This window comes from Myodes glareolus, chromosome 6, assembly GCF_982192425.1.
Source record: "Myodes glareolus chromosome 6, mMyoGla1.1, whole genome shotgun sequence".
Lineage (NCBI taxonomy): Eukaryota > Metazoa > Chordata > Mammalia > Rodentia > Cricetidae > Myodes > Myodes glareolus.
The window spans coordinates 28,619,973-28,645,676 of record NC_142031.1 but is presented as its reverse complement, the minus strand read 5'-3'; the positions used below and the strand labels follow the sequence as shown (position 1 = coordinate 28,645,676).

The 25,704-nt window shown below is 48.0% G+C and overlaps 1 protein-coding gene across 1 annotated transcript in view; it reads left to right on the top strand.

The window, feature by feature from the left end:
* The window catches only part of Slc4a5 (solute carrier family 4 member 5), a 66,089-nt gene that overhangs the window by 31,372 nt on the left and 9,013 nt on the right, over nt 1–25,704 (top strand). The window contains exons 12-19 of the mRNA XM_087907545.1: nt 964–1,235; nt 5,299–5,357; nt 7,004–7,204; nt 14,667–14,780; nt 18,281–18,442; nt 19,161–19,339; nt 20,589–20,661; nt 25,508–25,576. Coding sequence (XP_087763671.1) covers nt 964–1,235; nt 5,299–5,357; nt 7,004–7,204; nt 14,667–14,780; nt 18,281–18,442; nt 19,161–19,339; nt 20,589–20,661; nt 25,508–25,576 — 1,129 coding nt within the window. The remainder of the gene's footprint in view (nt 1–963; nt 1,236–5,298; nt 5,358–7,003; nt 7,205–14,666; nt 14,781–18,280; nt 18,443–19,160; nt 19,340–20,588; nt 20,662–25,507; nt 25,577–25,704) is intronic.

The window sequence follows — 25,704 nt, the reverse complement described above, 5'->3', positions numbered from 1 at the left end:
GTCAGTAAAGTGCTTGTCCCATAAGCATGAGGACCTGAGTTCAGTCCCCAGAAGTCACCCACACATAAAATCTGGTGTCACGTGCTTACAATCCTGAAGCTTGGGGGTGGAGATGGGTGGCTGCCTGGCACTCCCTGAAGGGACAGACTCTGGCCAGCTCAAGCACTGTGAGCACGGCTCTGGCAGGCCTTACCCTTCTCTCCCATTCTCTCCACCTTGGTAAAATCCAGTAGATTACATACCTGAGACTAGCCACCCAAGCCTAGTCCCTTATTAACCACTTTGTCCTCCTGAGGCTGACTACCAAGATCCAGCTATCAAAGTATGGAAGCCCAGCAATCAGAAGCCCACATTGGCTCACCTAGTTAACATGCCCAATTAAAATTAAACACCTCACCTGAATGCGGGGTTTCCCCCTTTATCTTTATATAACACCATTTGCCTGTGGGCCATGTCTGTCTCCTCTCTAGCCAGAGGCAGTCCTCTGTCTGTCTACCCTGCCCTGAGACAAATATCCCTGCTCCCTCTCCCTTGTTCCCTTCCCCTTCTCTCCTGTCCTCTGTCTCCTGTCTTTGTCTCTTACTCCCTGTCCTCTGTCCCTCTGGGGTGAACAAATCTCCTTTGTTATGAGAACCCGGCTTCAGGGGTGCTGAGTAGACCCTTTTCCTTTACTCTCTACCTGGAGTTATCCACACATGTGCACCAACATACACACAAACCCACAAATACACGCACATGCAACACACATAAACACACACACACACACACACACACAGAGAGAGAGAGAGAGAGAGAGAGAGAGAGAGAGAGAGAGAGATCAGGCAGCCCAACCCAGGAATTGTCCCTGTCCAATCCTTCCTCAGTCCTTAGACAGGCATCAGTGCTACAAAGGAGGTATGGACCACTCTGGTTGGGGCTGGGGAGCCAAAGCCAGGAGGTCGCTCACTTCCCTTTGCCATCCAGGGCCAATGGCCTGGACTACATGGAGTTCCGCCTCTGGATTGGCCTGCACTCAGCCATCCAGTGCCTTATCCTGGTGGCCACAGATGCCAGCTTTATCATCAAGTATATCACCCGCTTCACTGAAGAGGGCTTCTCCACCCTCATCAGCTTCATCTTCATCTATGACGCCATCAAAAAGATGATTGGTGCCTTCAGCTACTATCCCATTAACACGGACTTCAAGCCTGACTCCATCACCACCTACAGATGCGAGTGTGTCGCTCCTGACACAGGTAATCCCCGACGCGCACTACTCCCCACCCCTTCCACAGCAGCTCTCGGTGCAGGAGGGGAGCTCGTCTGGAGGGACTGTAAGCCAGGTGCTCACTGTCCCGAAGGAGCAAATGTTGGGCCTTTGTTTATTGAAACAGGGTCTGCCTATGTAACCCAGGCTGGCCTTGGTTGTGGTACCCAGACTAGCTTTAAAATTTACAATGCTAATTGCAGAGTCTTGAGCCTAATTTTTGGAAAGAATTTGAGGGGATGATAGCCAACACATGGCTGTAGTCAAAGCAACCAGGGTTATAATCAGGAAGCTGCAGGGTACTTCGTGAAAGAGTAAGGCATGGTTTACCAAATAGGGGCAGGTGTGGAGGTGATTCCTGTCAGTAATACTGCCCAAGTTGGGGTAGCCCAAGGGATCTGATGATCCCTCCCAGTGCCATTAACACATGGTAACTTGCCTCAACATACCACGGCCAATGTGGTTACAAACTTTATAAAGCGAGACCAACCCAGGGGACAAACATCCCTACTACAGTCAGGGTGGAGTCATGCTGTCGGAAGAACTGGGGAAACTGGCCTCAGTCAGCCTCCTAGGCAGTTGAGGGTTGAGGGGATTGTCATGAAGGACCTCATCTACCCTCTGGGACCACAGGATGTGGAATGAGAATTGAGGAGAAGATCCAGGAAGCCAGCTGCTGCTGAGTTGAGGGAAGAATTTGCAGTGGGAAGAGCTCGTGAGAGCTACCAACCCCCTACTGTCTGGCATGCATGTGCCAACGGTATTTAAAGGACCCCAGCACCGAGTGGACTGGAGCAAACAACTGGCCGACCTAATAATAAAGTCTCAGTGCCGTTCATGTGTTGCTGCTTTCTGACCAAAGAAATCATCAGCTGCAAAGTGAAGGCCTCTTCAGAGTAGGATCTCCGTCACAGTCAGAACCATGCCCCTAAGAGCGGCTAGCGGGATGAACCTAGAGGGCCCAAGGGAATGCAGGATAGGGTGCAAGATCTACCCAGGCACCACTATACTGGCCTGGCGGAAAGCAAACTGAGGCCCAGAGGCCACCCAAGCCACATTGAACCTCAGTTACCCTGACTGTAAAGAGTAATCAGTGCTTATCAGAGATACCTGCAAGGTTTTCAAATAAGTAGGAAAATCAGTAGATATTAGATTGCTCAATCTCTTAGCTAAATGACAACAACAATAATGATAATAATCAAAAGAATTGACCATGCCAGGTGTATTATCATACAGTTCTAATCCCAGAACTTGAGAATCAGAAGGAAGTAGATTTTGGTGAGTTCAAGACCAGCCTGGTCTGCATAGGAATTTCCACACCAGCCAAGACTATGTACTGAGATCCTGTCTTAAAAAAAAAAAAAATTGATCTCATCAGCTGATATTCTGCATTGCAAGTATGGGGTCCTACTACAGCCTGTGTCTTTCTAAGATGCTCTTCCTGCTAGGGGTAGTATCACACCTCCACTTATCGTGCTGATTTTTGGAAAGAAGTCTAGCTTTTTTTTCTCTTTTCTTTCTCTTTTCTAGCTCTAGCTTTCAGTTGTTCTTTTAAACAGTGAGAGGTGAGATTTACCCTTTCTCCGGGTCCTTGTCTAGATTCCTAAAGAGGTCCTACCACAGGCCCTATTGATTCTGCAGGATGGGGGTGGGGGACGAGAACAGTGGGGATCTTGCCTCAGGGACCAAGCTTGATTTTACTGTGCGCGCTTTTCAGATCCAGTCCACTCACTGGGTCTAACCCTGCCTTCTAGAAACATTCATCTTTGTCTCTTTTTAGAAATGGTCCAAATCCTGGGGTCCTGAGAGGAGCTTTAGCTACTCAGTGAACCATCTGTTTACCTAGGGGTGACCTGTGAACAGGGGCTGGGGGAACATAGTCAGTAGGCATCAAAGGGCATCATAAAGCTTGCCTGTTTCTGAATACTTCCCATCATTCTCGCCTGGATACCTGATTATCTTGAGTCGTCTTCATGGTTCTGAGTGCTTGGTCCCAAGCCTGGCAGCATCAGCACCAACTAGGAACTTACCAGAAATACAGAACCGTAGACTCCAACGCCAAACCTGAGCCTAGAAAACTCTGGGACAGAGCCCAGCTGGCTATGTACAGACAAGCCATCCAAGGGCTTCTGTTGCTCCCTCCCCAAGTCTGAAAAATCTTTGCTGTGATTAACTACTAATCCCACAAGATTTCTCCACAGAGAATAAATGAGCCAGGTCAGTACCAGGTCACGTTCATTAGGAGAAAAGAGATGGCAAAAGTCTGGACATTAGCAGACGAAGGCAGTGGGGAACTGGTGGGGTTTTGTTCCCAGTTCGTGTGCCACTACTGACTAACTGCTCTGTACTCCCAGCCTAGCTACACAGCCAGTCTCACGATGGCACACCACCGTTCTCTCACACTCTTTCTCACACAAGCTTGCTTGGGACACTATCTTTTTCTATTTCATTTTTTTCCCATGGTAACTGATTTGTATTCTGTTTACGGATGCTGCAAATGCTGACTTGGCCGCTCTCAACTTTAAGTGAGTACCACTCTGTGTACACTAGAATTGTACAATATCTGATACTTGGACCTTTCTGGAATTTTCCACACTATAGCTCTTACATCTCCTGTAGGGTTTCACTTCTTGCTAGAAAAGAATTGACAAGCCCAAGTAGAAGACATCGAGATGTCTGGCCTGAAGACTCTGGGTGCTGGGGCCCTCAAGCAGCAGGAGGAATAGTCCCTACAGGGGCTCCTTGCCTGGTTTCTCTGTCCATAGTGTTAACTGGGCATCGTCTTTCCTTGTGAGGAGAGGCAATAGATTACCTGATTTCCCATGAGGAGGCTTTCTTCAGGATGATTTTTAGGACACGATGCCCTTGGCACTGTTCTGTCTAGGGTCAACACTGATCCGGCTGGCCGAGAAGCAACCGACTTCTGTGATCATATCCAGCCCCGTGGACAGCTTGCTAGAGGCTGGGTGAGGCCTCAGGATCAGGGTCTTATTGCTGGGTGGTAGCCAGCCAGCAGGAACAAACAAGTATTCTACAACACTTCCCCCATACCCGCCACTGAGGAACTGCTTGGAGGAGGAAGGGGAGAAGCCAGGCTCCCCTCCACCCATGTAGTCCAGAGAGTGGGCAAGCAGTGGTCTTCCAAAGCCAGCCTTTGTGATAAGTGACCACATCACCTGGGGAGCCTGGCGCTGTAGGTGATGAGTCAGGGAAGCCAGACATAGGAGAGGGAGAGCGGGAAATAAGGCTGTGAATGGCTCCCCCAGCTTCCCTCCCAGACCTGAAGAGAGTGTTAGATACCACTTACACTTAAGGACTCAGTCAGGGAAGGGAGTGCTTAGCAAGGGATGCAGAGTGAAGAGCTGGCAGCCAGCAGCCCTTTTGAGCTTCTGGTCTCCTTCTGGGCCTAGATCCAGGTTTACTTTCCTTGCCTTGCACTGAAGGGGCAGATTAGAGAAGGTGACATCAGGCACACCCTGGCAAGTCCAGCTGGTCTTAGAGCGCATAGACAGTGGGTGGGAGAGAAGAGAAGTGTCCATAGATGGAGGAAACTGGGTGGAAAGAAAGCCTTATAGTTTCTCTCCCAGTGGCCTGGGGTGGGATCATAGCACCAAGCATGAGCTCCGAAGTCTTAGGTAATAGATAAGTTAATGTCATGGCCTCAGCTGCCTCATCTATAACATGGGGATACATCACGGAGATTTGGGGAAGAAATGAGTGCATTCCCAGGGTTTGGCGTAGTGCATGACACGGAACTAGCTCTTTGAAATGTTTTTTAAAGTCTGGCAGCACACAGTTGTGTCCAGCGCCCGCAGGGCCCCACAAGACGCACTCTTCATTAGCCTGTCTCAGCACCAGATTGCTCAGATGAGTGTTAGAAGTGGCTGTTGGTCCTCAGGATGCGCTGTTCTGCACTGGCACAGCGGCCTGTCCAACTCCCTCCCTTATGGGAGCAGAGGGGACGTGAAGTCTGAGATCAGAGGGAGCTGGTGGAGACTGCAGGCTATGTCTAAGACTCGCTGACCCTGACCCGTCCTCTGTGTCTTCTCCAGTGAATACAACCACGGTCAATGCCTCAGCCCTGCTGGCACCAAACACCAACACGTCTCTGGTAAGCCCTTTCTTATCAGGGCAGACTGCTCGTGGGCTTTTGTTTATGGTGGGGAGTCAGGAAGGAGTTGGGGTGTCAAGCCCAGGAGCACCTGGTCTCCATGAATGCTTTTAAGTTCATAACTGTAAGCACCCTGCTCTAAGGCATCCTCCGCATACAACATCTCTATGCAGAAATACAATGTGTGCGTGCCCAGAGGCGGTAAATGTGACTATATACACACACAGGTTGTAGTTAGTTTCTCCCAGGGAACCCCCAGTTCCCATCCAACGGTGCACTCTCAGACCCAGAAGTTTATTACCCCCCACCCCATGAACTTGACCTGTCCTTGGCTCCTGTTAGTCTCCAGGGTCTCCTGTGGGTCTGCCTTCCCAGACAATGGTTTAAGTGGTGGCTTTCAGGCCTCTCCCAGCCTAAGTAGATAGAAGGATACAGAATTATAATCCAGGTAAAGGGTAGCATGTAGGCCTTGGGGCAGCTTTGGATGCTTGAGTGTCCCCAAGGATGCTTGCATTCCCCTGCACGGGCAGCCAATGGCTCAGTCTATATCCGTCTCAGTTGACTACATAGCCAAAAACTTCAAGTCTAAGACCTCGAGGAGGGCAGACCCAGGCAGTGCTTACTCTCCAGTGCCTATGGGTTAGGTGCTGGGAGCTGGCCTCAAATGGACCAGCGGGTATGGTTTGGTCTGTGTCTTTGCATTGCTTTTTCACTCCTTAGCGACTCAGCAGAGCGGGCCCAGGTTTCTAAGAGTGTGCGGAAAGGTGTGTGAGGCCTCTTACAACAGCTTGGAGTAACTCCCGACCCCAGTTGCCCTTCCGCTCAGCGTGATAGAACACCTGGCCAAAGAAAGCGGCTTTAAGGGAGAAGGGGTTTATTCAGCTCCCAGTTCCTGGCTACAGTCCATCGCTGCAAGGAAGTCAAGGCTGCGGGGGCGTGAGGCAGTGGGTCAAGAACGGAGGGAGAGTGAATGCACGCTTAAGACAGATGCAATTAATATTTTTATTTGCAACTGCTTAAATCCACTTATGTGAAACTCACAGTTTCAAAGCATACACGTGTATATATGTGTATACACACATATATACATACATATACATGTGCTAAAATTCAGAGACTGAGAAATAGTGAATATATAGATTCACATATATATATGTGTATATAAATATTCATATATATAACACTTATTCACTATTTCACAGTCTCTGAATTTTAGCATCTGGGACACCAAGGAAGGAAGTGGTTGAAATGACCCAAGAAGGAAGCAATGAGGATATACACAGAGAAAAGAAGAGATACTGTCTCCAGGAAGGCAGCACCACTAGCACCATGGCTCTTGGCCTGGAATGGGAGACAGACCTGTGGGAGGAAGGAGAAAACACCTTCCTCCTGCTGTCAAAACCACATAGCTCAGAACACACTGAAGAAACAGTCCCTAACCCTCCCTGGGAACTGCTCGCTTGTCGTCCTTTGAGCAGCCTGCCCCAGGGACACCATTCTGCTACTAAGCGCATCATCATGGACAGGAGAGGAGGGCTAGGGACCCTCAAAGGTTTGGTAGGTATTCAGATTACCCGGGGCCACAGAGAGGACACACTGCCTAAAGAAGGATCCTGACCCATTTTCTCCTGTGCTTGCTCTCCAAGTACACCCCCCTTAACCTCACAGCGCTGGACTGGTCCCTGCTGAGCAAGAAAGAGTGTCTGAGCTATGGTGGGCGCCTGCTCGGGAACTCCTGCCGGTTCATCCCAGACCTGGCCCTCTTGTCCTTCATCCTTTTCTTCGGGACTTACTCCATGACCTTGACTCTGAAGAAATTCAAATTCAGCCGCTACTTTCCTACCAAGGTAAGTATCCTCTGCAGGTAGGCAGAACTTCCGTCCAGGTGTTCTTAATGGAGGCTCAGCTCAGTGAGACAGCTCCACAGGTACAGGGGTTCACTACCACTGACAGCCTGAGTTATATCCCCAAGACCCACACAGTGAAAGGAGAGAATCTGCTCCCACACATCCTTCTCTGACCTCTACAGCGGAGCCAATGGCACTTGTGCATGTGTGTGTGTGCGTGCGTGTGCACACACACACACTTTTTTTTAAAGGCACACCCCCACGCAGTCTTTCCAGGGGGCTCTATCTGGAAGGATGGACACCAAGGAGGCGCTGACTTGAGGGATTTATACAAATTAAGAGCACAAACTTTGCCCAGTCCAGTGGCCCAAGTCTGTAATCACAGCTCCATAGAGCCTGAGGCAGGAGGATCATAAATTCAAAGCCAGCCTGGGAAACATACATCCTATCTCAAAAGAAAATGAAGGGCTAAAAAGATGGCTCCATAGTTAAGAATGTTTGCTGCTCTCCTAGCGGACCTGAGTTTAGATCCCAGCACACACATTGTGTGATTACAACTGTCTGTAACTCCAGCTCCAGGGGACAGGAGGCCCTCTCCTTGCCACCAGAGGCCCCAACACATAATACCATTCAGTTACACACACACACACACACATAAGAAATAACAGAAATAAATGTTTAAGAATAAGACTAAAGTTTTAAAAAGAGGGCTAGGAATATGGGTCAGAGTGCTTATCTATCATGCAGGAGGCCCTAGATGATTGATTGATTGATTGATTGATTGATTGATTTCTTTTGGTATTTTTCGAGATGAGACAGGGTTTCTCTGTGTAACAGCCCTGTCTGTCCTGGAACTTACTTTGTAGATCAGGCTGGTCTTGAACTCACAAGATCCACCTGCCTTTGTCTCTCAAGTGCTAGGACGAAAGGCATGCGCCACCATGCCCAGATGAGGCCCTTGATTTAATCTCCAGTATTGAAAATCAAACAACAGCAAACAAGACTTTGGAGGCAGAACGGTCTAGGTTCCCGTGACAGCACCTGTAGTGAGGGCTGGCTAACTATGTAGTGAGGGAGCTGCGGGCGGGCCTGCTTTTCATCCCACCCGGCTCCTGCACAGCTAGCTTAGCCCCGGAAATAAAAACACACAAATTGTATTCATTTAAGCACTGCCTGTCCCATTATCTCTAGAGAGTTAGTTACTGGCTAACTCTCACATCTTGATTAACCCATTTCTAATAATCTGTGTAGCACCACGAGGTGGTGGCTTACCGGAAAAGATTCAGCATGTCTGACCTGGTGGCTGACTCCATGGCATCTGCCTCATTGCCCTCTTCCCAACATTCTGCTCTGGTTACCCCGCCTACCTAATTTTATGTCCTATCAAAGGGCCAAGGCAGTCTCTTTATTAACCAATGAAAATAACACATAACAGAAAGCCCATCTACATCAAGCACCTGGCATTTTCCAACTTTCCTCTTGGCCTTTTGCTTCTAAACTCCTTGTGTTTCTAAATCTTTTCTTCCCCTGGTGACCGAAAAGTAAAACAACAACAACAAAACACCCTATCATATGTTTATGGGCCATATAGCCAAGTTGGCTTTGTTCTTGGAAATATTCTGTTTCAATCTGTCATGTTTTCTGTTAGTTTGGTTTCTATATGATGTGTATTCTCTTTCTTGTGATGTATGTGTTGCAAAGACCTGTTCCCATTCTATTAACTGGCCTTTTGAGTCTTTTAAAAATTTGCTATTACTTTTTTTTTACTTGTGTGTGTGCATACCATGGTTCATGTATGAAGGTCAGAGGACAATCTGTAGGGGTCACTCCTTCCCTCCCACCAAGTGGGTCCTGGGACTAGAACTCGGGTCCTCAAGGTCACCTACTGAGCCTTCGTGTTAGGCCCGTTTTAAATTTCCTTGTTGCTTTTAAGACTCATTTGTTTTATTTATGTGTGCGAATGTTTTGTCTGGGTGTATGTATGTTCACCGCATGCATGCAGAGTCCAAAGAAACTAGATAAGGGGCATCAAATCTGATAAAACTGGAGTTACAGATTGTTGTGAGCCACTGTGTAGGTTCTGGGAACCAAACCTAAGCAAGAGTGGCCAGTGCTCTTAACTGCTGAGCCTTCTTCTCCCAGCCTCTCCCACTCTCTGACTTGTCTAATGGTAGCTGCTGATGGGTAGAATTCCTCAGTTTTACTGTAATCAAACAGCCAAATCTCCCTTTCAGAAACTACTAGCAGAAGCCCCCGTGTCATCTCTTAAAGCCTGGTTTGCCTTTCGTGTTTGCTCTGCAATCTATCGTAAGCGATCCTGATGTACAATGGGAGATAGTGACGCTTTGTGTTTTGTATAAATGGCTCATTGTCCCAGTTTTTGTTTTTGCCTTTAAAGACCATTGTTTTCTGTACTGTTTTGCAAAGCATCCTTCGCCATGTCTCATGTGTTCCTGCATACCAGTGTCTCTTCTGGTGTGTTTTTTTTATTCCATTTCACTGGCTTATTTAGATGACAGTACCACAGTCCTCAGTTCTACACTTTATGGTAAGTATCATCTTATAGACCAAGTTCTTCTTTGCCTTTTTTCAGTAACATTTTCATTGCCATTGCATTTCTTGCTGAAGTTTAGTGTCATCCCAAATTTCACCAAATCTAGGAACCAGCGAAATGGCTTAGCAGGTAAAGGTGCTTTCCACCAATACTGGTGACCTAAGTTTTATCTCTGGGACCCACATAGTAGAAGGAGAGAACCATCTCCCACAAACTGTCCTGTGACCTCCACACACACAAGCTGTGGTTTGTACACACACATATGCACACACACACACTTTTTTAAAATTAATTAATTTATTTATTATGTATACAATATTCTGTTTGTGTGCATGCCTGCAGGCCAGAAGAGAGCACCAGACCTCATTACAGATGGTTGTGAGCCACCATGTGGTTGCCGGGAATTGAACTCAGGACCTTTGGAAGAGCAGGCAATGCTCTTAATCGCTGAGCCATCTCTCCAGCTCCCCAACTCTTTTTTTTCAAAGTGACCGGGTGGTGGTAACACACGCCTTTAATCCCAGCACTTGGGAGGCAGAGGCAGGTGGATTTCTTTGAGTTCGAGACCAGCCTGGTCTACAAGAGCTAATTCCAGGACAGGCTCCAAAGCTACAGAGAAACCCTGTCTTAAAAAAAAAGGGGGGGGGGTTGTTGCCTCCTGGAGAAAAACAAGACTGACCTGGTTGGTACTCACAAGGTCGGTGAGAGTGGAGTTGAATACCAGGGTCTGCAGATGAAAAGCGCTGTTCGGGAGCGCAGGCCATGTAGGACGGAGAATGCTACAGCCCCCAGGACAGAGCTGAAGATGACATTGTCCTCGGGCCGTCACTTCCACACCTGGTGTGCACTCCAGGGAAGTCTCACACGTGGCACTTGTCACAAGAGCACTGATTCTAGGAGGGAAAAATGAAAGTAATCAGTGTTGTTGATTTTTAATTTTAAACAGGGTCTCAGTTAGCCTATAGTCCCACTGGTCTCAGACTCATGACAATTCTCCTGCATCAGCTTTCCAAAGCAGGAGGGCCATGCTGACTAATCTGAATCAATTTACAATACAATAGATAAATAAACAGAGAGCCTGGAGAAAGGACTCAATAGTTATGGGCACCGATATTCTTTAGAGGACCTGGGCTTGGTTCTCAGCACCCACGTGGTGGCTCACAGCTGTTGGTAACTTCAGTTCCAGGGAATTTAACATTCTCTTCTGGCTTCCTTGGGTACCAGGCACACATGAAGTACACTCGTATACACACAGACAAAACACCTATACACATAAAAATAATTTTAAAATAAATAAACAGGAAAAAATCTTGGAACCATTGTTACAATTAATATACATAGCTATCTCTTTCTACCAGGGAAAATGTCACAAGAATAATGTTGAGAAAATAAAGGGAGTGTCAGGGGGCTGGAGAGATGGCTCAGAGGTTAAGAGCACTGGCTGCTCTTTCAGAGGTCCTGGGTTCAATTTCCAGCAACCACATGGTGGCTCACAGCCATCTTAGTGAGATCTATCTGGCGTGCAGGCATACATAATAAAAATAAGTAAGTCTTTAAAAAAGAGAGAAAGTGTCAGAAGATTACCAATAATATGTTACCATTTATGTGAAAATTTTAACTGCACCAAACAAAACTATATTTTATTGAATGGGATAAAATTGCCGGTAGTTTTCTGTAGAGAGCAAAATGCCACCGAGGGCGAAAGATACCAACAAAATATAGGATTCTCTCTCTTTCCCTCCCTCCCTCTCTTCCTCCTTTCATGCCTGCCCACCCCTCTCTCTTTCTTTCCTGAGACTGGTCTCTCTCTCTACAGCCCTGACTGTCCTAGAACTTACTATGTAGACCAGGCTGGCCACCACACCCAGAAAAATTTTTATTCCTATTTAATTTTTTTAGTTTTTGTTTTTCAAGACAGAATTTCTTTGTTTAACCCTGGATGTCCTGGAACTCATTCTGTAGACCAGGCTGGTCACTAACTTGGAGATTATGGTGCCTCTGCCTCTCAAGTGTTGGAACTAAAGGTGTACATCACCTCCACCCAAAACTTTTTATTTCTTAAGACCAAAGAAAGTACATTGTTTGGTATTATGTCCATCTTTGTATTAGGTTAGACCATGTGAAATTATCTGTATTTGACAAAATGGCCACGTTCATATTGTTTCGCTTAGTAATTCTTTGATCTGGATGCTGCGATTATAAGGAAAGAAGCCGTGCCTCTCGATTGTGCTGTCACCAATCTTATATATTTAAGCTATTAGACTCAAAATGGAGCAAGGTGTGGCGGCACACACCTTTCATCCCAGCACTCAGGAGGCAGGTGGACCTCTGTGAGTTTCAGGACAGCCTGGTCTACATAGCGAGTTCCAGGACAGCCAGCGTTACGTAGAGAGACCCTGTCTTAAAAATACATACTCAGCCTAGATGTCGTAGGGAGGGCCTTGGACCTTTCACAAAGCACTGTGCCTTACTCTCTCTTAAGATTAGAGGCGGGTGGGGTGAGAGGGTGTGTAGAGGGAATGGGAGGACGGGAGGGAGTGGAAAATTGGATTGGTATTTTTTTTTAAAAAATGTAATAAATAAAAATGAAAAAATACATATATTCAGAGATGGCTCAGCAGTTAAGATCATCTATTACTCTTACAGAAGCCCTGAGTTTAGTTCTTAATACATAAATCAGGCGTTCACAACTGCCTGGCCTCTATGAGCACTGCACTTATGTGCACACACAAACACACACACACACAATTTAAAATTAGAAATTCTTTTCACAGAAAGGATCCACTCGACTACAGAGATCAGAGTGCAGGTGTCACAAGCAGAAGGGGACAGAGCAGGAGACACTTGGTGGGCAGGGCAGGACAGCAAAGCCCACCTACTGTGACGATGGATTAAAGGCCCTGGCACAAATGGAGGCAGTGCTGTAATACAAACAGCAGAGGCAGTTCATAGAAGGAATTTTAAACTAACTCCCTAGGGTTTGGAATGAGCAGGAAGGACAACATAAATCAGTTTAAACCCCCTCCTATAGGTGGTGCTTTTTTAAAAAAAAAATTATATATTTTACATCCCGGCCAGAGTTTACCCTCCTTCCCCTCCTTCCAGTCCCTTGCCGCATCCTCCCTCTGTTCCCAGTCCCCAATCCACTCCTCCTCCCTTTCTGTTCAGGATATCTCCTATGGAGATCAACAAAACATGGCCTATCAAGTTGCAGTAAGACTAAACACCTCACTTCTTAGAGGGACGAGTGGCATTCAGCCACCCGAGATTGAGCAATAACAGGTCTGTGGTGCCCTTAGATGTCTGGGGCTGCACGCGCTACATTGCCTGGCTCAGCATGTGCTTACCCTCCTCCGGCAGGCGCGAGTAACCCATTGAACCTCATTCGTGATGGGGATCGGGGACTGCAATTCTTCCCCATGAATGAGTTTAAAAAAACAAAACAAAACAAAAAACAAACAAACAAAAAAACAAAAAAACTAAACACCTCCGCATATATTAAGGCCGGGCAAGGTGACCCAATATGGGAAGTAGGGTCTTTTAATTAGTAATTCAAACCATGAAGGTTGGTTAGATGGCTCAGCACACTGGTCCCAATCCCAGAACCCATATAAAGAAACCACTGAATTCTCAATCTTGCTCTCTGACCTCCACATGAACACTGTGGCCTGTGCGCCCCACCCTGCATTGTTCGCCCAGGCAGACAGTAGTAAAAATAAACGAACAATTGTTTTAAAGTATGAAGCTGTGTGTCGATTGTCATGGAAGAGACTTCCAGAACCCAAACCAGTGTGGGTATATGTGGAAGGTAGGACCAGGTGAGGACAGGTGAGTGGGGTGGAGATATGTTCCCCCCTCTGTGTTATGCGAATTTTAACCAGTTTCCTGCTGCTTTAATAACAAGCCAGAAAGGGTTGGGTGCGGTTAAAAGTCAGTGTGCTGTGTCTACCTCTGCCCTTCAAGCAGTTTCCATAAACAGAATGTCAGAGCTCAGCTCCAGCCAGTGGCGGTGCAGAGAGGCGCGGAGGGGGCCGTCAGTCGTCCCTCTGCTCAGGCGCTCAGTCACAGCTCTGAGATCTGGATGTCTGTGTGTCTCTTTAGCATCCCTGGCTCTCTCCCATAGACACCTGAAATGTCAGTTTTGACCGATGTCAACCTTGCCCTCCTTCAGGGGCACTCGGGCAGGTGGGAGGTGGTTTAACAGTGTGAGCATGCTATGCTGAGCTGTGACGTGTCCCTGCGGGTTCCTTTCCACACGTGCTTTTAGAACACAGGTATGGATGCACCCCTATTATCGCTCCATCCTGACGGCAACCACTTCTCTAAAGAGACATAAAAGACAACAAGGGGGGGGGGGGCACTGGTTCCAAAAGGACAAAGAGCGGGTCCACGATGAGGAATGGCGTTCTGAAAACAGCAAGAGACTGGAGACTCTTAGCAGACAGATCTGAGAGTAGTCAAGGGTCCTCCATGGAATGGAGGGGCTCCCTCTCAGCCCAGGTGGGGGTACAACAATCTGCCAGCATAGTTGGAGGAGCTAGGATTTCCTTCTGAGTTCAACTCACCCACATGCTGGGAGGCGAAGCTCAGTTTTTTTTTGTTTTTTTTTTTTTATCAGAGTGTGACCTCAGCAGGGGTTGCCACTCTGGCCAAAGCCTCCCAAGTTCTCTCTACTGCTACCTTTCACTTGTGCCTCCAAGGTGGTGCCATATTATCTCCATTGTGCAGGAGAGGAAACTGAGGCCTAGAGAGATAGATGGTGGATATCCCCAAGGTTGCTGATCCAAGTGTAAGCCTAGGCCTGCCGACTTCTGAACACAACCATTAACCTTGCTCTTCATTGCTGCCAAGAGCTGAGTCTTCCAGCAAGCCAGGAGCCGCGCTCACTCCCTCCTTTCCTCTCTGCAGGTCCGGACCCTGGTGGCTGACTTTTCCATTGTTTTCTCCATTTTGCTGTTTTGTGGAATCGATGCCTGTTTTGGCCTGCAAACCCCCAAGCTGCACGTGCCTAACGTCATCAAGGTTTGCCCCCTGCCCTGGGCAGTCACTCTGCCTGCCTCCTGCTTGCAGGCTTCTCCTTTGTGCTCTTCAGACTTTCCTCTCTCAGCCTAGAGACCCTGTGTGTGTTCCTTCCAGAGGTGGTCGCTCAAGAGGTGGGTGCAGACATGTGCAGTAACGTGAGCCTGTGGACCTTCAGAGTGGGGAAGGCTGGAATCTGCTCTCCAAGCCAGAGGAAGCCTCCCGCTGTGTGGGAGGCTTTCAGATCCCCGGACTGTGGCCATCAACAAACTAGGCCACCTGAGATCTGTCCAAAGTGGTCCTTTAGGATGGTTGTCCCGGAAGTGCAGCCCCTGTACTAGTGTCGTAGTGTTACATACAGGTGGGCATCCTCATGGCCCTGTGCTCCTTCACGGGGCTCCCCTGGTATGTGGCTGCCACGGTCATCCCCATCACCCACATCAACAGCCTCAAGATGGAGACAGAGACCAGTGCCCTGGGGGAGCAGCCTCAGTTCCTGGGGGTGGAGACAGAGATACCAGTATCCCCGAGGAAGCAGCCCTAGTTCCTGGGGTCAGGTAGGAAGGAACTTAAAAATGCAGATTCTCTGCCCGACATAGTGGCACTCACCTTTAGTCGCAGCTCTTGGCCAAGGGAGTCAGAAGCAGGTGGATCTCTGGGAGTTTGAGGCCAGCATGGTTTACATAGTGAGTTTCAGGATGGAAAAAGGTTATAGAGTGACACCTTATCTCATTAAAAAAGAAAAAAGAAAAAAAAGAAAAAGAAAAAAAATTAAAAATTCTTCCTTCTTTGTTTGTTTTTGTTTGTGGAGACAGGGTTTCTCTGTGTAATAGTCCTGGTAGTCCTGGACGTCCTGGAACTCACTTTGTAGACCAGGCTGGCCTTGAGTTCACAGAGATCAGCCTGCCTGTGCCTCCTGAGCTGAGACTAAAGGCATGCGCCATCGCCCAGCTCTAATACAGATTCCTAGTCCTATCCTAGACCTGTATAATCTGAAACACTGAGGCAGACCCTCTAATGAGCTATCCACATGATGCTGGGCATGCTTAAAGCTGAGGTCCGTGATTCAACAGTTGTTCATTAGGGGCTGGTGAGATGCCTCAATGGGTAAAGGTGCTTGCTGCCGTGGCTGACAACCTGAGTTCAATCCCTGGGGTGCACGCGGTAGAGGAGAGAATCGGTTCCCACAGATTGTTCTCTGACCACCACACATGTACACACATAAACACATAAGATACAATTTTTAAAAATTATGAAAACTTTAAAGAACTTGGAAAAAAATTACACTGTAAGATTAGCCAGCTCCAAAGTCCACCCATCTCAACAGATTTCTATATAGCCAAATTAGTCACTCTGAAGCTGTGGAGTTCCTTGTTTGATTTTACATTTCACCATCAAATATATTTTTATGCACTTAAACTACAACCAAAACCAAAAAATAAAAAAATAAAATCCCCGGTAGAGTTAAAAGTAGAAAGGCAGTTCATTTGCATCTTCTTTCATGACTCACATCCAAAATGTAATTTTGCGTATATGTGTGGGTTTTCTTTTCTTTCTTTCTTTCTTCCTTTTTTTTTTTTTTTTTTTTTTGAGACAGGATTTCTCTGTGTCATACTCACTGTCCTGGAACTCACTCTGTGGACTAGGCTGGTCTCCAATTCAGAGTCCCACCTACCTCTATCTCCCTAATTCTGGGATTAAAGGTGTGCACCACTATGCCTGGTCTCAAAATATAATTAAAAAGGAGAAAAAAAATACCCATTCAGAATTGATGGTTTGTTTACTGCTAAACACAAACCCTCTCAAATGTACCAACTATCCAACCAAAATAGGGAATCCATGTCTAGAACCTGCCTTTGAAGTCATGTTAGCCTTAATATAAAAGCATTGGTTTCTGAAAGTTGGGGGACAGCTCCACAAGTAAGACCCCTTGCTCTGAAGACAGGAGCATCTGAGTTTGAACCTCCAGCACCCACAGCAAAAACCAGGCATGGCTATGTTTGCCGGCCACCCAGCATCAGAGGGCAGAGACGGGCTGAGTCTGGGTGCTCACTGGCCGGCCAGCCTAGCCCAAATGGTGAGCTGTGAATCAGGGCGATGAGGGCTGAGCAACAGAGGGAGACATCTGACAATACTGCTCTGGGCTTGCATGCTCGCATGCACAGCACACACACACACATGCGCACGTACACACACACCTCTCTCTTAAATGTCCACCTCTGTACACATTCTTGACACACAAGTCTGAACTGATGTTTGACTTTTTTTTTTTGAGACAGGGATTCTCTGTGGCTTTGAAGCCTGTCCTAGAACTAGCTCTTGTAGACCAGGCTGGTCTCGAACTCACAGAGATCCGCCTGCCTCTGCCTCCCGAGTGCTGGGATTAAAGGCGTGCACCACCAATGCCCGGCTCCGATGTTTGACTTTTTAAGACAGCCCTCAGAGCTCCTTAGGCAGATGGCTTTGCAGAGGCAGCACTAGGCTGTCACAGGCTTTTTTGGGGGGGCCACCAGTAAGCTTCCAAATCAAGACACAGAATCTTCTTATTAGTCATGAATGCTCAACCTATCTTAGCTCTTATTTCTTGCTAGCTCTCACAACTTAAATTATCCTGTTTCTCTTCATCTATGTTTTGCCTTGAGGCTTTTTACCTTTCTGTCTTTCTGCATGTCCTACTTTCACTGCTTCTCGTGTCTGTCTGTCTGTCTGGCTGGCTGGCTGGCTGCCTGGTCTCTGACCCCGAGAGCGTCTCTCTCCTCTTTCTCCCTCATTCTCTTCCTCCTCCTCCTCCTCTTCTCTCTTCTCATACTCATTCTTTCTGGCTGCTAGCTCCACCTATCCCTCTCCGGCCTAGCCGTTGGCCCTTCAGCTTTTTATTAGACCAATCAGGTGCTTTAAACAAGCTAGGGGAAACGAATGCAAGGCGTTTTTTTAAATTAATTAAACAAATGCAGCATAAACAAATGTAACACACCTTTACCTTGTTAACAAGGGCAGCAGAAACAAGTGTAACAGACTTTCACATAGTTAAAGCAGTATTCCGCAGCATAAACAAATGTAGTATGTATTTGCCTAGTTAAAACAATACAACACTGGGGGTGCGGAGGAGAAAAAAAAACAAAACAAAAAAAACAATACAACACTAGGCCCATCAGATAATTTGTTGCTTTGGTCTACCAGGCCTTATTCTTGCTATTTGTCTTTGTGTGACCAATAACTACATATGTCCTCCTGGCCACCCTCTGATCCTCGCCTGTTTTCCCAGGGTGTTGCAGCCATTATGTTCTGTGTAGTTTCCAGTGTGTCTGAGCTCCTTCCCATGCCTACCTGCCTCTGCAACTCTCTCTAAAGTGGCGGGTTCCTAGCCTCTTTACAGGGGAAATGAATATCGTAGTTGAAAAGTACCTCCAGGTGGGGAAGGAGAAGAATGGGAAGGGTGGGGACGCAGGTAAGTGTCTGGGACAAGGGTGAGAGGATCAGGCCTCTCCACTTCCTCCACTCAGCCCACACGGCCTGACCGAGGCTGGTTTGTTGCCCCCTTTGGGAAGAACCCTTGGTGGGTGTACCCTGCGAGCATCCTGCCCGCCCTGCTGGTGACCATTCTGATCTTCATGGACCAGCAGATCACCGCTGTCATTGTCAACCGGAAGGAGAACAAGCTGAAGGTAAGGCTGAGCCAGGAGCATAGTTGTGGGGGGATGGAGGAGAGCATTCTTCCTTTCAAACTTTGGGCAGATGGATTAAGTCCACCTTTGGTGTCTTTAGGTGAGAGACATGTGTCCTTGAACAGAATCAAGGTGGCTTGGTCTGAGAACCAGGTGCAAGCCCAGGCTGGGTCTTGGGCACAAGCTCCCTATACACCTCAAAATGTCTCTCTGGCTTGTGCCTCCTGACGGTGAAATTTGTGCACCTCACAAGTGCTGAGGCACATATAGACCTAAAATCAGGAGGCAGAGGAATTTCCATGATTCCTGGAACTCCGCTCCTTGCCTTTGAGTCTGTGAAGGCTCAGTCACCACTGATTGCCCCAGCTAATCTGGACCACTCTAGCCTGTAGCCCTTTATCTAAGAACTACAGAGAGGCTATGGCCAGTGGGCACGAGCTCTTCTTCCCAGAGACCAAATTCGGGGGCTTTGCCAAGCCTGGCATCCCTCTTCTCCAAACTTGTGTACCTGTCTTATTTTTTTTAGACAAGGTGGCAACTAAAGCCAGCCTTGGGGATAGTGAAGCCCAAACACTTCTTAAGCCCCCAGGGTGAATGTCTCTGTGGGGCAGCCCCCTCAGAATACACTCCAGAAGGCAGGGGGAGCCCTAGAACACCAAATGGTTGCTTGGGGAAGGATCAGATTCCCAGACTCTTCTCCTGTCCCACTGTCCTGCAGAAGGCCGCAGGCTACCATCTGGACCTGTTCTGGGTGGGCATCCTCATGGCGCTGTGCTCCTTCACGGGGCTCCCCTGGTATGTGGCTGCCACGGTCATCTCCATTGCTCACATCGACAGCCTCAAGATGGAGACGGAGACCAGTGCCCCGGGGGAGCAGCCTCAGTTCCTGGGAGTCAGGTAGGACAGAACAAGGCACGAGTCACCTGACCAGGAATGGACAGCTCAGGAGAAGAGAACGTAGTTTTCCTCTAGGTATTTGAGCAAGAAAGGCCTTCCCTGTGGCCTCCGAAACCACAGCCCTCGAGGAATATTCTGAAGGAAAGAGAAGAAAATATAATTCTAAGTGATAATTTTTGTAGTCCCCAGTAGTAACACACACATACACACACACACACACACACACACACACACACCCTAACACTCTAGAACAATGGCTTTCAAACCTTCCACATGCTGTGACCCTTTAATTCCTCACGTTGTGGTGACCCCCCAGTCATAAAATTCCTTCATCGCTACTCAACCACTGTAATCTTGCTGCTGTTAGGAACGATGACACAAATGTCTGGTTGCAGCCCACAAGTTGAGAACCGCCGCCCTAGAGCCTCGCCCAGGGGCCACTGTGGGGCCTCTTCTTGCCCTCCCTCCCTTCATCATTCCCCAAGACCCTCTAGAGGCCTCCCCATGGGTTCACATCCTGCTTAGCCGCCATACTCTTGAGAGCCTACCTGGACCCAGCCAGGATTCCAGCCTGGATCCCTGGCTTGTTGCTTCTGTTCTTCTCCTTGTTCTCCGTTCATGCCCACGTCTGGCCCAAACGGTTCATGCAGCAAAGCCCTTTGCTTGGTTGAAGTGGTCAAGATTAGCCGTGGCAGAGTCCTAAGCAAGCTGCCCAGAGCCTACAGCTCCAGTCCGGTTGTGCCAGGGCCTCCTTGCACCTGCCCCTGCTGCCTCCTCTACGAGTAGCCAGGCTCCTTCCCCATATCTTCAGCAGCTATGATTCCCAGAGGTTGGAAATTAACGCCTAAGCAGGGTGCTAAGCCCTTTACAACCTCCCAATAGCAGCACCTCCACCATTATCTCCTCTACAGTCAGCTCAGAGTGTTCCTGGCCTTGCCTAATGCCCACACATAAATAGCAGAGCCAAGAGTCAGCCTAAGTCCACATAGCTCAAACACCCAACTGTTAGGTACTACACTGAATGATCTCCCTGACACTCCTCAAAATGTCCTGGCCTAGGTCGGGTGCTGCCTGCCTTTCCTAACAAAGTCTAGGCCTTGGGCTGCAAGGCAGAGCCCAATTAAGGAACCCCCCAAGTCCACAGTGCTGGACATGATAAGCTTCAAGTCTAGTGGAAAAGCTGAAGGGGCTGGGAATGGCCGCTGAGTGTCTTCCAGGTCACCCCTGACTGTGCGCTCATCTCCGCCAGGGAGCAGAGAGTGACTGGCATCATGGTCTTCATCCTGACAGGCATCTCCGTCTTCCTGGCTCCTATTCTAAAGGTGAGGCTCTGCCCCATCACCCACAAGCCCAAGGGCCACTGGCCTGCAAGCCATAAGAAAGGCAAGATGTGAACAGGCCACGGGGGTGTGTCATCGCGCACCGTTTTCTGTGATGCTGCGTGGTCTGTTATTATTATTGCTGTCATGTCTGCTCTGCCCCACCCCTACAGAAGCCGCTGCCACCTTTCTGGGGAGTATTCTTCCCCAGGGAGTTCTGCAGTGTTCTGTTGCGACTTAGTCAAGGATCTCCGGAGCTGGGCCAGTCTACCTTGCCATGGTTTGGGCACACTCTGAATCTTCTTGCTTTGCCCATTTTCTGAATGCAAACTTTGCAAAGGGGAACCCCCAAGTTCTACTTCTCCATCTTGTGTATCCTTGGGCACATAAGTGACTTTGGCTCAAATTTTTGAAACCCTTCTTACTCACATCCCAGCAGCTAGAGGACACTGTATCAGGGGTGCATTCAAGGCTGTGTCCCTCAGGAGAGCTGCTTTCCAGTCAGGAATAAGACCTGACAGACCTCACTGCTCCTGTTCTCAACCACATCCAATTGCCTATTAACGGCCTTTCCATCTGTCAATACCCACACAAGATTTTTCGTCGTGTGTGCACATGCATTTCGTATGTGCATGTGTGCATCCGTGTGTGTGAATGAGTATGGAGACAACCCATGGACGCCAGAGGTGTCAGATTCTCCTGGACTTTGTGAGCCACCCAACATGGATGCTGAGAACTGAACCCAGGTTCTCTGCAGGAGCAGTGTGTGTTCTTAACCCCTAAGCTCTCTCTTTGGTTTCTCTGCCTTATGTATTGGAGCCGGGGTCTCCCACTGAACCTGGAGCTCACAATTTGGCTAGGCTGGTCAGCAAGCTCAAGGGTTCCTCTCGTCTCTACCTCCGCAGCGCTGGGGTAATGGCTGTTTGCCTCCTCGCTTGGCCTTTTCACTTGGCACTGGGGTTTAAGCTGGGGACCTTGTGTGTCACATGGCAAGTGCTTTATTTAAGGAGCCGTCTCTGCCTCCCAAGGCTTTCCTTCCTAGTAAGCTTAGTCCGCTTTTGTTGCCATTCCCTCCTTCCACCTTTTAGTCTCTTAACACAGCTGGTTCTGAGGTGCACCCGATTCACTCACCGTGGCAAGTGTTTGTGGCTTGAAAATCTATGCTGGGCACATCTGAGCAGTAGGTGTGCCACTGGGTCCTTCAAAGGAATGTCTCCATTGTCCACGCATAGGTCACACTCAGATGGGCAGCTACTGATTGGTTATTTTACAGAGGTTCTTCGCAGGCCAGTAAGATCATTCATGAGTGCCCCTGTACCTGCTTTAAGGCTGCCCATCTGGTGGAAGGAGAGAACCGACCCTAGAAGGTTGTCCACTGACCTTCATATATGCTCAGTGATCTGCACACAGGAATACACACACACACACACACACACACACACACACACCCCATATAGTCAATCAATCAATGAATGTAAAAAACAAATAGAGGCTAGAGAGATGACTCAGTGGTTAATAACATTGGTTGCTCTTGCAGAGAACCTGGGTTTTGTTCTCAGTACCCACACGGCAACTCACAAACATCTGTAACTCCAGTTCCAGAGGATCTGATACCCTCTTCTGGCCTCAGTGAACACCAGGCATATATGTTGTGCCCGTGTATGCATGCACGCAAAAAAAGCACTAATACACATAAAATAAATATAAATCATTTTTAAAATGAGCATATTATGTTTTAAAAGGTGATTAAATGAATACAAGTAAAATAAAGCACACTTTTAAGAGTCAGGCCTGTACCTTGGGAAAATGAAGCCGAGTCACAAGTTCAAGGCCAGCATGTGCTACAGAGTGAGTTCAGTGCTGGCCTAGGCACAAAATAAACAGGGCAGTGAAGCCCAGGGAAGCAGGGCTGTGATAGGATGTCTGCTTAACACGTGCAAGGCCCTAATGCGATCACAAACAAACCAAGAAGAGCCATTTTATGGTCCTAGGGATGGAATGCAGGGTCTCATGAATGCCAGACAGTGCTCTGCCGCTGAGCTGTACCCCCAGACTTTGGCACCACGTTCAGTTTTTAAGTGTTCACTTGTGTGTGTGTGTTTGTGCATGAGCGTGTAGTATGCAACATGTGGCGGTCGGAGCACAACTTACAGTTCTCTCTTGTCACCTCGTGTGTCCTGTGGATTGAACTTGGATTGTTGGGCTCAGCAACAAGAGATTGTACTTACTGTGCATTTCCCTGGCCCCAAAGTGTATTTTAAATGTCCATGGAATATTTGCTTTTCTGAAAAGGTCTCCAAAGAACCATCACTGTCTGTCCTGACACTGTTTGACAAGTGGTTGTGTCAAAACAACAAAAACAAAAAACAAGAAACAAATAAATCCACTAGTCTAAAACGAGTGTGATTTAGTGACCAAAGATTTCTCTCAGCATTTAGCAGGCAGCAGCTCCTGTCTCCCAGGGACTCTCAGACTCCAGTACAGCTGTGAGCATGCTCAGCAATCCAGTCGTCCCATGCTAGCTTTTTCTACATGTTTGAATTGACCACAAAAGAACTAGAAAATTCTACTATGGTTTCTATTCTTCCGTTCCATTTACAATGCGATGGATTCTTTTATGGGCACACTTACTTCACCCTGTGTATAATGGTCAGTCTTTTGTGTTCCTAATTTTGACATCCGCTCTTGCACTAACACTGTCAGTGTCCTTGGTCTAGGGCATCAGGCCCACAGCAGGCTAAAGAAAAGAACTGAAATGAGGACCAGCGGCACAGTGCTTCCCTAGCACGGGTGAGGAACTGGGTTCCATCTGCAGTGAGGGATCAGGACCGGAGCACATCAAGCTGTGCACCTTCCTATAAATAAAGGCTTTGGTGGCTGCAGAGGTGACTCAGTAGTTAAGAGAACTTGCTGCTCTTCCCTCGGTCTTGAGTTTAGATCCCAGCACCCGCAGCAGGCAGCTCATAACCACCTGTAACTCCAATGCCGGGAACTCCAGCTCAGCTCTTCTGGCCTCTGAGGGCACACACATGTGGCATACACTCACACAAAAAATAAAATAAGGTAGTTTTTTTAAAGCTAGGATTTCAAAAGTATTAAGTTCTTTCCAGCCAGGACTCAACATTCGCATCTCTCACAAGAGCCACAAAACTGGGGCCTGAGGGAATTCTGTCCCAGGAGGCAGAAGTGCAGGCTGGGGTGTTGCTGGCATGGGCTCTGCAACTGTGAGGAGGCAACAAGGGATGAAGTGCCCTGAAGCTGTGTCAGGAACTTCCCAGGACTCTGGGTGCTGGGTTTTCAAGGCTTGCTGAGCACACGCAAACCCTTGGGCTCCATTTTCATCCCATCCCAGCGCTGCAGACCAGGCAGTTTTAGATCTAACACTGCAAGCCTCTAATCTCTTGTTTTCTTGATTTTGATTAATTTTTAAAGACTTATTTTTATTTATGTGTATATGTGTATGTTTGTGTGAGTGTATGCCACTTTGGACGCAGTCCGAAGCCAGAGGGCATTGGATTTCCCTGGAGCTGGAATGATAGGCGGGTGTGAGCGCTGAGAGCAGAACTTAGGTCCTCTGGAAGAGCAGCACGCACTCTAAGTCCCTGAGCCATCTCTTCAGCATACGGCCCTTGTTCTTCTGTTCTATGTAACCCTGAGTGGCCTAGAACTTGAGATGTGGACCAGGCTGGTCTCAAACTCTCCACAGTCCTGCCATCCCAGCCTCTTAAATGCTGGAATTACAAAAATGAGCCATGCCAGGCAGGTGGTGGCTCACGCCTTTAAGCCCGGCATTCGGCATTCGGGAGGCAGATCTCTGAGTTCAAGGCCAGCATGGTCTATGAAGCAAGTTCTAGCACAGGCAGAGCTATTACACAGAGAAACTCTGTCTTGGAAAAACAAAACAAACAGACAGACAAACCCAGCAAAACAAACGAAAAACCCAAAAAGATGAGCCATAATACAGGCTTATTAATTTTTATTTAAGATTTTCTTTGAATAGATCCCATACTTTGAATGCAGTTTGCACAGCACTAACATATTGGCTTTTTATGTTGTTTTATAATCAGGACACTTTTCACAAGGTTAGCAGGAAGTTGCAGAGGCCCTCTGAATCCCTTTTTAACTTTCAGCTCAAATGCCTTGGGATTGAACTTTACAACATCTGGATCCAAATCTTTCTTAAGTGGTTAAATATTGAAAAGTCTAACTTGAAAGAGATCACTTCCTTGCTTGGATGTCTTGGCACTCTTTTTCTTTTAAAGATTTATTTTACTTTTAAAAATTATGCAGGTGTGTGTGTGTGTGTGTGTGTGTGTGTATGTATGTATGTATGAATGCAGATGCCTGTGGAGGTCAGAAGAGAGCACGAGATCCCCTGGAGCTGGAGTTACAGGTGGTTGTGAGCCGCCTGGTGTGGGTGCTGGTGCTCTTAACTGCAAGCCATCCCTCTAGCCACCATCTCAACGTTATCAAACGCCACCTATAAGTTAGGCGACCTCAGGGTGGTCAGCGTTGATGAGCATTGATATCAAACTTTGTGCCTTCCAAAGTGTTCTCCCCAGGACTACCCAAGAGCAAGGCAGGCTCTTGCTCAGCTTACCGGGGTTCCCAGCCCCTTTGGTGGCTGTCAACTGAAGCAGCCAGTCCTGGAAAGAAGCTGCCTTGTTGTCTTGGCTACCCAGGCTGGAGGAGAGTTCTTCCACCCTCCTGGTTCCCCTCACACCCTCTGGCTTCAGATCTGCTCCTCCAGACTGCAGCTCTCCAGCACCCTCTGTGGTTGGCTAACACTGCTGTCCATCACCAACTAGCCCAGGACCCTCCCCAGCCCAAACCTTTGTTCTTATTGCAGTACATCCCTATGCCAGTGCTCTATGGCGTCTTCCTCTACATGGGTGTGGCCTCGCTGAATGGCATCCAGGTAAGGTCCTCCCCAGGCTAAGGTGTCCTGGAGTCAGAAATCCCAGTTGTATGAGAGGATCATGGTAATGATGCCGCTTCCACCGACTGTGCCAACAAAATGACTACACTAGGCACTTTACATGTGCA